Here is a 17985-nt window from a genome sequence, read left to right as displayed (position 1 = left end):
AAAAAAAGAAAACCAATAATGAAAAAAATATAAAAAGGAAAAAATATATATATATTAGATAAACTAGTTAAAAAACGTTAAAAAGGAAAAGGGTAAAAGTTTAAAAAAATTTAGCAGAAGAAGAGAAAAAAAAATGAAAAAGAAAAAAAAATTAAATTAACTGCAAGGCTAAAGAATCATGGGGAGAAAGCCATGAGTTCCGTGCTTTGCTTTCTCCTCCTCTGGAATTCCGCTGCTCTCCTTGGTATTGAAACTGCACTCCTCGTAAGTGAACTTGGTCCTGGCTGGGTTTCTTGTTGATCTTCTGGGGGAGGGGCCTGTTGTAGTGATTCTCAAGTGTCTTTGCCCCAGGCGGAGTTGCACCACCCTTACCAGGGGCCAGGCTGAGTAATCCGCTCGGGTTTGCTTTCGGGAGCTTTTGTTCCCTGAGCGCTTTCCGTAGAGTTCCAGAGGACGGGAACGAAGATGGCGGCCTCCCAGTCTCCGGCCCGGAGGAGCCGAGAGCTCGGGGTCCCACTCCTCAGTGCGCCCTCAGGGAACAGTGTCCAATTACTCCCGTCTGCCTGGCCTCCAGCCACGCTCCGAGCTCACCGAGCCTGCGACCGGTTCAAGGTAAGCCCGAGCTGTGAGCTCACTCCTCGGCTCCGTCTCTGTAGCCGGCTTCCCCGTTCTAATACCTGCAAGCTCTGCGACACTCAGACACCCCGATCCTTCTGTGACCCTGCGGGACCTGAGGCCACACTGGCCCCGCGTGGGCTTCACCCCAGTTAAGCCTCTGGAGCGGTGTCCCTCAGCAGAACAGACTTTTAAAAGTCCTGATTTTGTGCTCCGTTGCTCCGCCGCTTGCCGGCCCCTCCCCCCGGGGTCTATCTACCCGTCCCTTTGGATTCACTTCTCTGCCAGTCCTACCTTTCAGAAAGTGGTTGATTTTCTGTTTCTAGAATTGCTGTTCTTCTTCTCTTCGATCTCCCGTTGGATTTGTAGGTGTTTGCAATCTTTAGATAAGCTATCTAGCTGATCTCCCGCAACCTGAAGTAGTCTCAGCTGCTACTTCTCCGCCATCTTGACTCCTCCCCCCCTACCATGACCTTTAAGAGCATCCATGATCTGTGTCTTGTTGCCTCTTTGACCTTTTCCTTTGCTCCATGTAATTCAACCATACTGGCCTTCTCAACTGCTGGAACAGACAAAACAGGTATCCTCCCACCTCAAGGCTTTGTACTCCTCTTCTCCCCCTAGGTGTAATGTTCTCTCAAGTGTCTTCATGGCTTGCTGCTGTTTCCTTCAAGTCTCTGTTCAAATATCCCCATGCCAGTGAAGCATTTGACGATCTTATTTAAGAGAACAAATGCCATTCCCCTACCTTACCAATATTCTCCCTTTTCCTGCTTTTTCTGCACAAAACCTATCACCACCTGACATACTAGTTTCTTAATTATTTATGGACTATGGTTTATTGTATCTTCATTAGAATATAAGCTGCTTCATAAAGGCAGAGACTTCTGTCTGTTGCTTATTGATGTACTCCTTGTGCCTAGAAAAATGCTTTGCACATAGCAGGCACTCAGTAATTATTTAGATTTAATAAATTCAGCTTAGATTACATGGTGCATTATTTGAACCATATTTAAGCCACCAAATTTTGTGTATGTAAAAATCTGGATGAAGGCAATTCTTGAATGAACAGAAGGGAAAGTCTCTACTACATCTGGGATTTAAATCCTCTTATGAATAGAGACTCTAGAATTATTTTGAAGCTAGAGAAATTAAATTATATTTGTTAAAGGTCTACTTGATATACCTTGTTAAAGGTCTACTTGAAATAACCTAGTTATTTAGAAATACAGGTCTGAACTTCCAATTTGGCAAAATAAAGGTGCTTCGACTATGCTTCTTTCTTGAAACCTACAAAAACCAAAAATAATGAAAAAGAGAAAAGAAACCTGCTCCTTAAGCAAGAAATGGGCATAACTATAAAGAACCAACTATGAAGACTACTTGCCAAATTCAGCAAAATGTGGATTAAAATGCTAAGGGCAAACATGTACATTCTGAGACCTCCAGCAGACTATAGATTTCTCCAAATGTCACAGTCCAAACACATCTATCCAAAATTCCTTTGATTAAAGTAACAAGATGTAGTGGATATGCCCAAATCATTGCAGACTCTGGAAAAGCCTTAAAGGGACTTTAGCTCACTTCCAGAGAATGAGAACGTGGATTTGAAGGAGTTCTATAGATAAACATTTTTTCCTTATTTTTACCTTGGCCCCCAGTACAGGCCTGTCTGGAAATGAGGCTGATGAATGCACTGTATAAGCCATGATCAATTTTGCAGCACTGACCAGAGTCAACTGAGTAGAAAAGACATTAGGCTACTCCCCTGAGAGCTTATTACAAAAAGGCTTCACTGGAGAGCCACACCATCTTCCTGCTTTGCGCACGCACGCACACACACACACACGATAAAAATCTAAAGTATAGCTTAAATTAAATCCATCTTGTTCTTAAAACCTTTCATCATTCTTCTATTCTTGTAATTGTTAATCCCATAGTTAAGCTGCATACTGGTTCACTCTGGTATGTAGCTCCTGTGCTACTTCCTATGGTCTGGCCAGAAATGTCTGGTCACCAGCACACAAAGAACACATGATATAAAGCATATTCTTCTCTTCTAAAATTTTCTGTTTCCTCTCGCAACCTGTTGAAATCCCATTTTTCACAGAGCCACTTAAATACTTCACTGTTCCATAAAACTTCCACTTCAAAAAAAAATAACTTATTTTCAAAAAACATATCTGAATAGATGCTTAAATACTAAAATCATACTTTTCCATCCATTGAAAGAACAATCATATTCAATTCTTGCCTTTCCAAGGACAAGAGGATACTTAATATAGTCATAATAAAAAAAATCTATAATAGTGAATTAATAGCAAGAAATGTCTAGAAGCAGTAACTCTTCTGTCATGAGTAACATATCTGTTTGTCAACCTCATTTTTCTGCTTTTGACTCTGTTTTCCTTCCATCATCAAGCCTGATTCCTTTTCAGGTAAAGAGAAGTAAGATAATATCATAACGGTGATGTGAACCTAATAATTTTTTTTCCAGGCTAAAGTTTATTGAAAACTTGCTATTTTTATTTCATTTAATCATAACAAAAAATAGCCAAATTAGTTAGTAATAGTTTTCCTGCTTTATAGATGAGGAAACTAAGGTTGAAGGAGAGACTGAGTAATTTGCCCAGAGGCACACAAACTGGAAGTTCTAACCTATTCTGTCTTATTCTAGATTAGAATAAGCTTTGTTGCCCTAAGCTTATTGATACTGAAGTATCCTTGACCAATCTTTTTAAAAGTAAGCCAAGGTCTTCATCAATTACTCTTCATCCTATGTTCTCACTCTCCCCCCCAATTTAATACTTTGTATTCCTATTCTATTAAACTGGCTTTGAAAATACTTTCACAAGCATTAATGGTTTGAATCCCACAATAAATCTATAGGATATTTGCCATTTTACATAACACAAAACAAACAGTTAATATAAATTACCCAATAATATTGCTGAGTAGCCAGGTTACAAATATAGACCGTCTTATTCTATTTTCAGTGATCTTTCCAGAACTGTTAATTTCTTTAAAAGTATCTAGTGTCTTTTCTTAAAATAAGGCAGTCATGAAGTACTCAGTGAACTATGATGTTTTTAATTTTATTCAATTATTTTGAAAATACTCATTGCTACTGATTTCATATCATGTACAAATTGTGACCAGGGACATTATTTTCAGTAAAATGAATAGAGTCCCTCTACTGAATTCAAGCAGTTTTCAATGCCAGGCACTGAGCTCTACTGCTTGACAAACAGGAGGCCTGAAATGACATTGCTTCCACGATCATATCAAAGATAGCATAGCACATCAAATGTATGGGAAGGAGTGGTGGGAAGGAAGTGTGAAAACATAGGGTGGGTTCAAATTATGAAAACTCTTGTTTGTCTTGCTAAGACTTAGATTTTATAATCTAGGAATAGATGAAGAAAACCTGCTGAAGAATTCTGACATGGGAAGTGACATGTTCATAACTGCATACTACACAAGGATTACAAGGATTAATCAATCCACAAATCTGGCCGATTATTAATATTACCAAGGAAGCCTTTTAAAATGCAGGTTTGGGGGCCATATGATGAGTTTCTGACTCTCGGTCTGAGTCACCAGGTGACTGTGATAATGAGCCAAGAGCACAAATCTCTTGCCTGGATGAGAGGCTTTGAGGAAGTAGTAGTGGAGGGTGGGGAAAGATTGAAGAGATACTTAAGCCACAGAATTAACAGGTTTTAGTGACTGTTGGACACCAACCTGGAGCAATTGTGTAGATGGATGAGCCATTCATTAAGACAAGTGAAGCATTAGATCTTCAAGGACAAGAAAGATGATAAGACTTGCTCATCACAGGCCACGAGACAAGCAGGTGCTAGAGATCAGTAGGCAGTTAGATATGTATGTATGGTTTGCCAGGCAGAGCTCTGCACTGAAGACCTAAGAATGACCCTAGGAAGTAATAATATTTAATTCTGACTGAGAATGAAGAGTCCTCAAAGGAGACTGAAGAAAGGTCAGAGAATAGGAAGATGACAAGAACCATTCAATATTCATTCACATAGTTAATAGAGAAAGTTTTGTTTGGGGACATGGGAAGGCCTGAATTTCAAGTAAAGGCATCCTAATTACATACTGCCAACAATAGTAGGAGATAGAACAATGACAGAAAAAGGTTTATTTACTTAAGGCAGAAACAGGTTATGATCAAGCTTGTTTTTTAGGCACAGAACTCTTATCACACGGGTAGAAAGGAGATGGGAGGGGAGTGTGTCTAGAAGGGGGAGAACCATGGGGAAATGTGTGACTGTGATAAGGTCCTAATCAGAGGTAATGGGTAGGCAAAGGACACCTAATCCAAGAGACAGAAGACAGAATCTGAGTCCCTGTGGGAATGGTGAGGGAGGAGGAGTCAAGGCTAAACCAAGGATTCTAATCTGGCAGGCTGGGGACTGGCAAATTAGGGTTATAGAAGACAGAACACAAGTTTTGGGGATGATGTTTTCAGTGTGAGAAATTTGAGGCACCAGTGTGGCATTTTACAGGTAGTGGGAAATACAGTTCTACTGTTCATCTGACAAGCCAGGGCTGAAGTTATGATTTCAAAGTCATCAGCAGTATGTACGGTAACTAAAGTAAAAGATGGTCCCCCAGGAAAATATGTATTTAGTGAGAATAAATGCGCAACAGTGGTGATTGTCATAAGAGTCAGAATGTAGTACTCCGTATCAGAGATAATGCTGCATATACTGCCTGACCTATACCAAGAGCAGGGAGACCTACATTCTTTATTCTGCATACTACTGGTGTACTCTACGAATATATTTTTGGTATTTTGGGGCAATTACATTATGCTGACATCTTGTAATGTGCTAGAAAGTAACTAAAATCTGTGGATAAAAAGAAAAGAGAAATCGGTGGATGATTTTCAATTTAACTATTATCTCCTCTGGGCTATCTTTGCGCAAATCATTTTATAAACCTAAGTATAGCACTTTCCAATTATACTGATTGTATCAGATATAATGCTCTTGGTGCAAGAAACAGAACACTCCACTAAAACTAGTTTATACTCTGAGGATCTTTATTTCCCTCACGTAACTCGAAGTCCAGAGGTTTGTGTGTCCTGGGTTGGTTCAGCACATCAGCAATGATGAGGAACCCACCCTTTCTCCTCATTAACTGCCAACTTCAGTGTGTCAGTGATACATTCATCAAGGGCAGAGATGGTGTCAGCAGCTCCAAGCATCATACCTTCAGGTGATAACATCTGAGAGCAGGATGGAAGAGATGGGCATCTTTCTCAAAGGCCTGCTACCTTTCTTACTTTGTAATTAAAAATTTAAAAATAATTTACATTAAGTTAAATGGATAAATCTTAAGTATAAAGTTGCATGAGTTTTGACAAATGCATACACCCGTATAACCCATATCCCTACTGAGATAAAGAACATTTTCATTACGCCCAGAGAGTTCCCTTAGGCATTTTCCTAGTCAGTCACAACCATCAGAGTCAACTATACCCAGAGGCAAACCACAGCTCTGGTTTTAACCTAAATCATTCTTTTTAATCAGGGATGAGAATCTTTCCCAGAGGTCCTCTGCTCGCTGCATACTTTGCCTTACATTTCCTTGTGGAACTGTCTCGATCTTCCTTTAAATCAATTACTACCCAAGAAGGATGGCAGTCTAGACCCTTGTGACTCATCTATTCCTTGCAGCTGTGGGAGGGACCCCTCTGACCTCAGCACTTTGCTGCAAGCCCAAATAAAATGCTTTCGTTTGTTTGAAGCAAGAGATAAGAGAGAAATGGCTGTGTGTATACACACACACACACACACACACACACACGTCATCTTATTGATCTACATATCCAGCCATCCAAAATCTGATCTATTTTTCTCACTTTATTTCACTTGCAAATGTACCAAGTATACACTCATTTAAGTCAATGATTAAAATACTGAAAATAACACAAAAAAATGTAGAGACCTGCCCCGAAGTTAACACCAATCCACACTCAAAGTCTCTCATCCTGGTCCAAAGGCAACTAAACTTACATTATCTGAGCTCCAAATCTCCACTAGGATATTGTGAGGAGCTTATGCAATCCTTTATGACTCTGTTGCCCATACTGGGGTGCACAGAGGTGTGTCAGTGGATACATTTAGTACTTCTTCCCCTTAAAAGCCCTTTTCTATACTGAGATAAAGTAGTTAGATATATAGTAGATATATAGTAGTTTCCATGAGCCTAAGCTTATTCTCAGCCCATTTTATATGTCTGTCATTCATGTATATTCATCCTTTGTTTTGTGCCAGTTTTTTCTTTTTGTACACATCCCTTCAAAAGCTGAGCTCGTGAGCATGATCAGAACATGTTTTTCAGGTTTTTTCAGTTTCCTTCCATTTTTCCAATCTTTCAGTATGTTAATGATTTCATTTTAAGCCTCCCATTTCCTTTTTAACCCAGCTTCCTTTCGGTTTGTATCTAATATTTCTATGATTTTAGGAATTAAAAAAAATCTGCTTTCTAAACAATATCCAACTTTACATACCTAACTGTGATCAGCATGTTATTTTTATAGACCCTAAAATGGCACTGGTATATTCCATTAAAATAATTTTTGTAACCTCCATTTCATCCTTACCGGCTGAAACTAGGGTCCAGAACATCATACTCCCTTGTAGCATAATCTACCCTCTGAGATGAGACTATGATGAAGATCAGTAAAGAATGGACCAACTATTTTGCTTTAGCATAATGATTCTTCCACAGTATAGAAATGTAGTTTCCAACCACGACCTTTATCTGCCTCTAGGCCAGATCTGAAACCTGCATTAAGAGAGTAGCAGTCTTATTTTTCACCTAGCTAAGATACCAGTATTTGACTCTTCGTATGTCTTATCTATGTATGTCTTACCTATCTACTCTCATGATAAGTTCTCCACCAGACTTAAACCTAGTAGCTCAATGATTTCTAAGCAGGGATTCCTTCCGTGTATTTCAACAGGTATCATTTTATTTGCACAACATAGAACCTTCTCTTGGCACATTCCAGTTAATACCTGCATCTCAGCAAGTTTGTCTTGCCTAGGTCTTATTTTTCTATTTTCATTATATTTTAGGCTTACCTTATTATCTTATCAGCTCTAGTTAAAAAGTACAAGTGTTAAAAAACGTGTATCAGAGATACAGCTGAAACAAAGTTAATTACTTTTTAATATTTTAAAAAGAGACCTTTGGAAAGTAGTACTACAGGAACTAGAGGAACAAATTAAAGATTTTTTTTTCTATTTAAAAGAATTTATTTAATTTTTTGGTAGCAAAACTGGTGTATTCTTTCCCCATATTTTCTCTTATGAATCACTGACACATTCTCTCAGCCATTGTGTTGCCTCCAACTTAGGTTATACTTTTATCTCATTTTGTCATTTTAACTGTGCATTATTCTTCCCTTCCCTCAAATTTTAGTTTAGAGTTCTCTTTATCAGTTTGGGAAGATTCCAGGTAAATGCTTTCCTTGCAAATGTATTATACTCATTATGGGGAGTCTGTTGTATTAACAACATAAGCCCTGGTTAAGAAAACCTAGTTTTTGGTCTTCTTTTGCTTTTTTGGAAGGGTGCTACTTGATACTCTTTACCTTTTATTTCTTCTTCAAAGTCATGGTCTCAACTGAAAGAAGAGATGAAAATACCCCTTCAATGATCAAAACAAGTGCTTGGGCTTTATCATTCATTGCCAAATGAATCAACTGGTATAATGCAGTCTGTGAACACGTGTTTCAGGAAACTTCCCCTAAGGGAACCTCCCATATCCACTCCATCATGATTTGTCTCAAATATAAATGAGAAAGAAGTAAGAAGCGTTCCCTGGAGGATTTGATTTGGTTTATCCTCAGACTCTCTTTAGAGACATACATGTATTTCCCTAATGTGTAAAGGATAGGTTATAAATGATCAGCCAATGTATAAAAAGGTGGAGGTAAGTACTGTCAGGGATTCCTTTACAGCTTATAAAAATATTCTCCTTTACCGATGATAGTTGCCAGGGATTATATATGTGGGACTTAAAATCTGAGGTTGAACTTGAAAGTGTGCTAGACACAAGAGCAACAAAAAGACACACTAATATTATCTTCAGGAATTTGCATTCTACTCAGTAAGCTAGCACTCCTGAACACAGCCATAAGCACGAATCCTTGCTGTAACACCAGACTTCTATAAAAATCAGTGAGTGGTGGGCTCACATAAGTGATTTTGAGATGATTTTAGAGCAGCAAGGAAACATCAATTTGCAATTATCTTTCAACTTTAGGGGAATATAGATCAGTTAAATACTTGATACAGAGGACATATTTCACAACAGAATTCAACAAACACAGGAATAATAATCTAAAATATGTCCATGACATTTTTATGATAAAGAATAATTTAAATAAAATATCTTTCATTCAAAATATAAGCAATACTGAAGATTATATGCCAAAGTTACTTACCTTTACTATGATAAGCCTAGCCAGGTTTTCACATCTCTGGTTATCATTTTCTGTATACTCTACTTCAAACAGAGTATTATAATTTTCTAGTAATTTAGCCATTATCTTGTTGCAGATGTCTTGTTCTTTCATGCCTTCAAGCCCAGGTGGCACACTAGAAGTAAGGAGGAAAAAATGAGAGGAATTATTTTGTAAAAACAAAATATGATAGCACAGCTGACTCAGGCATCTATTTTGACATCTCCTATATGATTGATCAACCTTCTTATAAGGACACATGCAATTTTTAACAAGCTCTACAGTGACATGTAGGATGTTTCTGGGACAAGATCTGCATCAATAGCTTGTGCTGAATAAGAAAGTATATGTTCAGGAAGAAGGTATAGATTAACATGGGTGCCGTGATGCTTTGTATATATTACAAATTGCTACACATAAGTGTAGTGATTAAAATGCAAAAGTGATTAAAAACAAGTGTTATAACAAAAAGAATGAATGTTTTATCGTGACAGAAATAGCTGCAGAAACAAAAGCAACACAATCTTTACTGAAGGACTTCTTAGTGCACAAAAAGTATAAAAGTTAACGAAAAATATGAATACTTCCAGAAAAAAAAATACTGATTACTGTTGAAGCGGAGTTATGGGTATATAGAAGATTTATTATACTATATACTATTCTCTCTTTTGGGTATGTTTAAAAACTTCCTAATGGAAAATAAAATGTGCAAAAGATCTTCTGAATGCAGAAGACACCATAAATAAGGTAGAAGCATAAGCTACAGACATGAGTATCTCTTCAGTAACATGGACATTAATGGTAAGACTATGCAAAGAATTCCTACTACTCAATAAGGAAGTAAATTAAAAAAAAAAAAAAGAAAGGGCAGGAGTTGAAAAACTCATAGAAGAAAACAGGTGCACATCAATAATCTTATGATGCAAAGATACTCAACTGATTGAATAATCAGTGAAAATACATTTAAAAACCAACACTGAGGTGTTAATACCCATCTATATTAGTTTCCTGTGGCTGCTATAACAAATTATCATGTAGTGCTGCTTGAGACAGCAGAAATTTATTCTTTCACAGTTCTGGAGTCCAGCAGAGTACAATCAGTATCATGTGGTAGAAATTAAGTTATAAGCAGGGCCACACTAACTGGTAGCATTCCTTGGCTATAACGGTATCACTTCAACTTTCAATCAAGGCCAGCATCTTAAAGTTCTCTCTGCTCCATCTTCACATGGCCTTCCCTGTGTGTTAAGTCTGGAAATAAAACCCACACTTTTATGGTCAATTAATCCATAGCAAAGGAGTCAAGAATATAAAATGGGGGAAAGGACAGTCTCTTCAATAAATGATGGAAAAACTGAACAGCTATGTGCAAAAGAATGAAACTGAACCATTACCTCACACCATACACAAAATCAACTTAAAATGCATTAAATATTTGAATGTAAGACTTGAAACCATAAAACTCCTATAATGTAAATATCATGTAAGCTTCAAATATATGCTGCCTTTCATTAAAAATGGTGGATGACTCAGACAGCAGAATCAAAAAAACAAGAGTGTGAAGTTGAAAGCCATGGAGGAGTATTTCCAGGGCTTGAAACCTAGTCAGGAGATTCCCCACATTTGCCAGACTGGATATCAGAACTGTCATTGAGTCAACCAGGAAATAAAAGAAAGAAAAAAGTATATTAAAACACTATTGCTCAAAACCTGTAGGATGCAACAAAAGTGATTCTAAGAGGGAAGTTTATAGCAATACAGACTTACCTCAATAAGCAAGAAAATCTGAAATAAACAACCTAACCTTACACCTAAAGGCACTACAAAAAGAACAAAAAACAAAACCTTAAAACCATCAGAAGAAAGGAAATAATAAAGATTAGAGGAGATTTAAATGATGTAAAAGCGAAAAACAAACAAAAACAAAAACCCACCAAAAACAATAAAATAGATCAATGAAACAAGGAGCTAGTTTTTTGAAAAGATCAACAAAATTGATAAAACTCTATACAGACCCATCCAAATGCGGGGTGTGGAGGGTAGAGAACTCACAAAATCACAAATGAAAGAGGAGAAATAACAACTGACACCACAGAAATACAAATAATTGTTAGAGATTATGAAAAATTATATGCCAACAAGTTGGACAACCTAGAAAAAAATGGATAAATTCCTAGAAACACACAACCTACCAAAACTGAAGCAGGAAGAAATAAAACTTTGAACTGACTGATTACCAGAAAAGAAAGTGAATCAGTAATCAAAAAACTCCCAACAAACAGAAGTTCAGGACCACACAGCTTCAAAGGCAAATTCTACCAAATATTTAAGAAGAGTTAATAGCTATCTTCTCAAACTATTCCAAAAAATAGAAAAGGAAGGAAAACTTCCAAATTCATTCTATGAGGCCAGCATAACTCTGATATCTAGGCCAAATAAAGACACCACAAAAAAAAAAACAAAAACAAAAACAAAAAAAACTACAGGCCAATATCTCTCATGAACATAGTTGCAAAAATTCTCAACAAAGTACTAGCAAACCAAACCCAACAATACATTAAAAAAAACAATTCTCCATGATCTAGTGGGATTATTCCTGGGTTTCAAGGGTGGTTCAATATTCACAAATCAATCAACTTGATACATCACATTAATATAAGAAAGGATAAGAACTATATACTCATTTCAATAGACTCAGAAAAGCATTAGACAAAGTAAAACATCCATTCATGATAAAAACCCTCAAAAAAGTAGATTTAGAAAAAACATAATGCAACAAAATAAAGTCTGTATATAAAAGACCCACAGCACTTTTGACTGGGGTGCCTGGATGACTCAGTCAGAGAAGTGTGTGACTCTTGATCTTGGGGTCATGCATTAAAGCCCAAGTTGGGGGAGAAGATTACATTTAAAAAAAAAAAAAGACTTCTGAAAAACCCACAGCAAACATCATCTTCAATGGGGTAAAACTGAGAGCCTTTCCCCTAAAGTCAGAAATAAGACAAGGACTTCCACTTTCACCACTTTTATTCAATATAGTACTAGAAGTCCTAGTCACATCATCAGACAGCTAAAAGAAATTAAAGGCATCCAAATTGGAAGGAAAAAGTAAAACTTTCACTATTTGTAGATAACATGATACTATATAAAGAAAATCTAAAGACTCTGCCAAAAAAAAAAAAAAAACAAAACAAAAAAAAAAAACAAAACAAAAAACAAACAAACAAACCCAGCTAGGACTGACAAACAAATTCAGTGAAGTCACAGGACACATTAATGCACAGAGATCTGTTGCATTTCTATACACCAATAATGAAGCAACAGAAAGAGAAACTAAGAAAACAATCCCATTTATAAGTACACCCAAAATAATGAGATACCTAGAAATAAACCTAACCAAAGAGGTGAATGACCTGTAGTCTGAAACTATAAACATTGATAAAAGGAATTGAAAATGACACAAGGAAAGGAATGATATTCCATGTTCATGGACTGGAAGAATATTGTTAAAATGTCAATAATACCCAAAGCAATCTACCCATTTAATGCAATACCTATGAAAATATCAACAACATTTTTCACAGAACTAGAACAAAAAATCCTAAAATTTGTATGGAATCACAAATGACTCCAAATAGCCAAAGCAACCTTAAAAAAGAAAAGAAAAGCAATTCCAGACTCCAGGATATATTACATAGTTGTAGTAATCAAAAGAGTATATGGTACTGGCACAAAAAATAGACACATAGATCAATGGGTCAGAATAGAAAACCCAGAAATTAACCCCCGATTATATGGTCAATTAATCTTTGACCCAGCTATAAAGAATATCCAGTGGAAAAAAGACAGTCTCTTCAACAAATGGTGTTAAGAAAACTGGACAGCTACATAAAAAAGAATTAACCTGGACCACTTTCTTATAGCATACACAAAAACAAACTCAAAATGGATTAAAGACCTAAATGTCCATCAAGGATGAATGGATGAAGAAGATGTGGTTCATATATACAATGGAATATTACTGTGTCATCAGAAAGGATGAATACCCACCATTTGCATCGACATGGATGGGACTGAAGGGGATTAAGCTAAGTGAAATAAGTCAAGCAGAGAAAGGTAATTATTATATGGTTTCCCCCATATGTGGAACATAAGGAATATCATGGAAGACCACAGGGGAAGGGAGGGAAAACTGAACGGGAAGAAATCAGAGAGGGAGACAAACCATGAGAAATTCTGAACTCTGGGAAACAAATTGAGAATTGCAGAGAAGAGGGGGGTGGGGAGATGCAGTGGCCGGGTTGTGGGTATTAAGAGGGCACGTGCTGTGATCAGCACTGGGTGTTATATGAAACTGATGAATCGCTTGACACTACATCAAAAACTAATGATGTACTACTATATGTTGGCTAACTGAAAGAAAAAAAAAAGATATGGCATACACAGACATAGGAATATTATTCAGCCTTAAAAAGGAAGTAAATCCTGCATTATGTAACAACATGGATGACCTTGAAGGCACTATGCCAAATAAAATAAGTCAGAGAAAGACAAATACCACAAAAAATTTCATGTATATGTGGAATCTAAAATAAATATTCAAGAAACAAAACAAAAAACTAAAGTCATAGATACAGAGAACAAACTGATGATTGTCAGAGGTGGTGAGGGATGAGCAAAGTGGGTGAAAGCTGTCTAAAGGTACAAACTTCCAGTTATAAAATAAATGTCCTGGGGATGTAATGTACAGCATAATGACTATAGTTAATAATACTGCATTGTATATATTGTATATTTGAAAGTTGAAAGTTGCTAATAGAATATCTTAAAAGTTCTCATCATAGGAAAAAAATGTTTGTAGGTATGTATAGTGATGGATGTTAACTCAGACTTGTTGTGGTCATCATTTTACAATGTACACATATATTGAATGATTATGCTATACACCTAAAACTAACATAATGTCAATTACATCTACATAAAAAAGACAAATATGTGAAAAATGTAAAAAAAATGTTACTTTATGTTTTGGGGCACAAAATATATAAAGATATAATTTTGTGACATCAATAACTGAAAGAGATATGGATGGAGTTATAAAAGAACAGAGTTTTAATTTGTTCTGTTTTTTAAGTAATCTCTAGGCCCAACATGTGGCTCAAACTCATGAACCTGAGATCAAGAGCTACACGCTCTACCAACTGAGCTAGTCAGGCACCCTGGAGCAGTTTTTGTATGTTATTGAAGTAAAGCTGATACTTATTCAAATTATTAGTGTTATAAGTTTAGGATGTTAGATGTAATCCTCATGATAACCACAAAGAAAATACCTATAGAATGTAAACAAAAGAGAACGTGAAGAGAATTTAAACATTATACTGCAAAAAAATTTAACTAAATACATAAGAAAATAGTAATGCAGTAAATGAAGGACAAAAATACTGTAAGGTCAGGGAAAACCTCCAGCACAATGACACAAGTCCCTCCTTACCAGTAATTACTTTAAATGTAAATGGATTAAATTCTCCCAAAGATAGAGTCTGGTAGAATGAATAAGAACACGTTGTCTAACTATATTCTGTCTACAACAGACTCACTTGAGATTCAAAGCCACAAACAGGTTAAAAGTAAAAGGACAGGGAAAGATAATCCATGCATAGTAAGTGAAAGAGAGCAGGGGTGGCTATAGTAATATTATACATAATAAACTTAAAATTAAAAAAGTTTAAAAGAGACAAAGAGAGTCATTATATATTAATAAAAGTTTCAGTACAGCAAGAAGACATAACAATTATAAACACACAGCTAATGACAGACCATGAAAATATATGAAGAAAAAAATGGACAGAATTGAAGGTAGAAATAAACAGTCTACAATAGTTCATGAGTTCAATACCCTACTCCCAACAATGGATAGAACAACCAGACAGAAGATATGAAATGGAGCACTTAAAAACAACAAACAAACTAGATCAGACACACACAGACTATTTTACCCAACACCAATCAGAATAATCACTTTCCTCAAGTGTACATTGGACATTTTCCAGGATATACCATATGTTAGGCCACAAATTAATCTCAATATATTTAAAAAGATATTCATTTTACAAAGTAACTTCTTGGACCACAATGGGATGAAGTCAGAAATAATAACATCAAGGAAACTGGAAAATTCACAAAATTGTGGAATTATGTTTAAGCAATCAAGGGAACAAAAAATAAATTTAAAGGAAAATTAGAAAATATTTAGAGATGAATGAAAATGAAAACACAACAAAACCAAAATTTATGGGATGCAGCAAAACTAAGCCTAAGGAAGAATTTCATAGCTGTAAACATACTAAAATGTAAGAAAGATCTCAAATTTAAAAAACCTAACTTTACTACTTAAAGAACGAGGAAAGAAAAAAAAATAAACATAAAGCTAGCAGAAGGAGAGAAATAATAAAGATTAGAGCAGAGATAAATGAAATAGGGAAATAGAAATATCAATGAAACCAAAAGTTGCTTCTTTGAGAAGATCAACAAAGTTGACAAACTTTTAACTAAATGAACCGAAAAAAGAGAAAGGGGTGCTCAAATTGTTAAAATCTGAAATTAAAGTGGGGACATTACTACTGATTCTATAGAAATAAAAAAAGAATTATAGGAGTATACTATGATATTTGTACACCAACAATCTGGATAACCCAAATGAAATGGACAAATTCCTAGAAACACTACCCTACCAAGACAGAATCATGAAGATATAGAAAATCTGAAAAGACCTATAAGAAGACTGAATCAATAATCAAAAATTTCCCAAAAGAAATGCCCTGGACCTGATGGCTTCACTGGTAAATTTTACCAAACACTTAAACTAATACCAGTATTTCTCAGACATTTCCAAGAAACTGAGAAGGAGAAAATACTTAACTCATTCTGTGAGACCAACATGACCTATGTCAAAGCCAGACAAAGACTACTATAAGAAAACTATATGCCAAAACGCCTTATGAATAATGATGCAAAAATTCTCAGCAAGATACTATCATACAGAATTCAGCAGCATGTTAAAAGGGTTATATAGCATGACCACATAGGATTCATTCCTGGAATGTACAGATGGTTCAGCTACAAAAATCCATCAATGTAATAAGCCACAGCAACAGAAAGTAGGAAAAAATTCCAGATGGTCATCTTGATTGATGCAGAAAAAACATCTGACACAATTCAACACCCTTGAATCACAAGAAACACTCAATAAACTAGCAAAAACAGAAAAATATCTTAATACAATAAAAGCCATATATGAAAAGCCCTTAGCAAACATCATATTCAATAGTGAAAAAAATGAAAACTTTTAATCTAAGAGCAGGAACAAGGCAAGGATGCCTGCTTTTCACTATTCAACATAGTACTGGAAGTTCTAGCCAGAGAAATTAGAAATTAAAGACATTCAAACTGGAAAGCAAGAAGTAAAATTACCTCTGTTTGCAGATAATATGATCTTAAGATCCCCAAAGGTTACACAAAAACGTGTTAGACCTAAAAACCAAATTAAGAAAGCTGGTAGGATACAAAGTCAACAGATAAAAATCAACTGCATTTCTATAAACAATGAACTATCTGAAAAGGAAATCACAAAACTATTTCATCTACAATAGCATCAAAAGGAATAAAATACTTGGGAATATATTTAACCAAGGAGGTGAAATACTTATCCAATGAAAACTACAAAATGCTGGTGAAGGAAATTAAAAAACAAATAACTAGAAATATATCTCATGTTCATAGATTAGAAGACTTAGTATCATTAAAAGGCAAATATTAGCCAAAGCAATCTACGGATTCTATGCAATCTCTATCAAAATTGCAACAGTATTTTTTTTTTTTTTGCAGAAATAGAAAAGCCCATCCTAAAATTCGTATGGAATCTCAAGTGATCCCTGATAGCTGAACCAAACTCAATAAAGAACAAAAATAGAAGACTCACATTTACTGATTTCAACATTTACTACAAAGCTACAGTCATCAAAACAGTGAGGTATTGGCATTAAGGCAGACAAATGGAATACAACAGAGAGCCCAGAAAGGAATCTTTGTTTATATGGTCAAATCAGTTTTGACAAGGGTATTAACACCACTGAATTCAAAATGGACTATCTTTCAACAAACATTACTGGAAAAGCTGCATATTCACATGCAAAAGAATGAAGTTATTCTGTTACCTAACATCTTATACAAAAATTAATTCAAAATGGACCAAAATTCTAAAATAAAACTCTTGTAAAAAACATAGAAAGCAAAAACTTCATGACATTGATTTTGGCAATGATTTCTTGGCTATGACATGTATGGCACAGGCAACAAAAGAACAATAGACAAGTGAGACTTCAAGAAAATTTAAAAATTTTGTGCATGATGACACTATCTATGGAGTAAATAGATAACCCACAAAATGGGAGAAAATATATGTAAATCATATATTTAATAAGGAACCAATATCCAAATTATATAGAGAACTCCTAAATTTTAACAAAAAAGAAATCTGATTTAAAAACTGGTAAAAGACTTGAACAGACATTTCTCCAAGGAAGATATACAAATATCCAATAAGCACAAGATATACAAATAGCCAATAAGCTGTTCAGCATCACTGATCATTAGGGAAAATGCAAATAAAAATGACAATGAGATATCACCTCACACCCATTAGAATGGCTACTATCAAAAAACCAGAAAACGACAGGTGTTGGCGAGGATGTAGAGAAACTGTAACTCTTTTGCACTGTTGGTGGAAATATAAAAGTATAGCCACTATGAGAAAAAGTATGGCAGTTCCTCAACAAATTAAAAATAGAATTACCATATTATCCACAAAT

At 35.5% G+C, this 17985-nt stretch overlaps 1 protein-coding gene across 4 annotated transcripts in view; it reads right to left on the bottom strand.

Annotated features, from left to right (window-relative positions):
* FAM13A (family with sequence similarity 13 member A) overlaps positions 1-17985 on the bottom strand; it is a 359485-nt gene that overhangs the window by 199728 nt on the left and 141772 nt on the right. For all 4 annotated transcript variants that reach the window (XM_032861787.1, XM_032861771.1, XM_032861777.1 and 1 more), the window contains exon 5: positions 9101-9254. In XM_032861787.1, the coding sequence (XP_032717678.1) occupies positions 9101-9254 (154 nt within the window). The remainder of the gene's footprint in view (positions 1-9100; positions 9255-17985) is intronic.

This window comes from Lontra canadensis, unplaced genomic scaffold (assembly GCF_010015895.1).
Source record: "Lontra canadensis isolate GAN:19392208 unplaced genomic scaffold, GSC_riverotter_1.0 scaffold1, whole genome shotgun sequence".
NCBI lineage: Eukaryota > Metazoa > Chordata > Mammalia > Carnivora > Mustelidae > Lontra > Lontra canadensis.
This window is presented reverse-complemented; position numbering and strand designations above follow the sequence as displayed.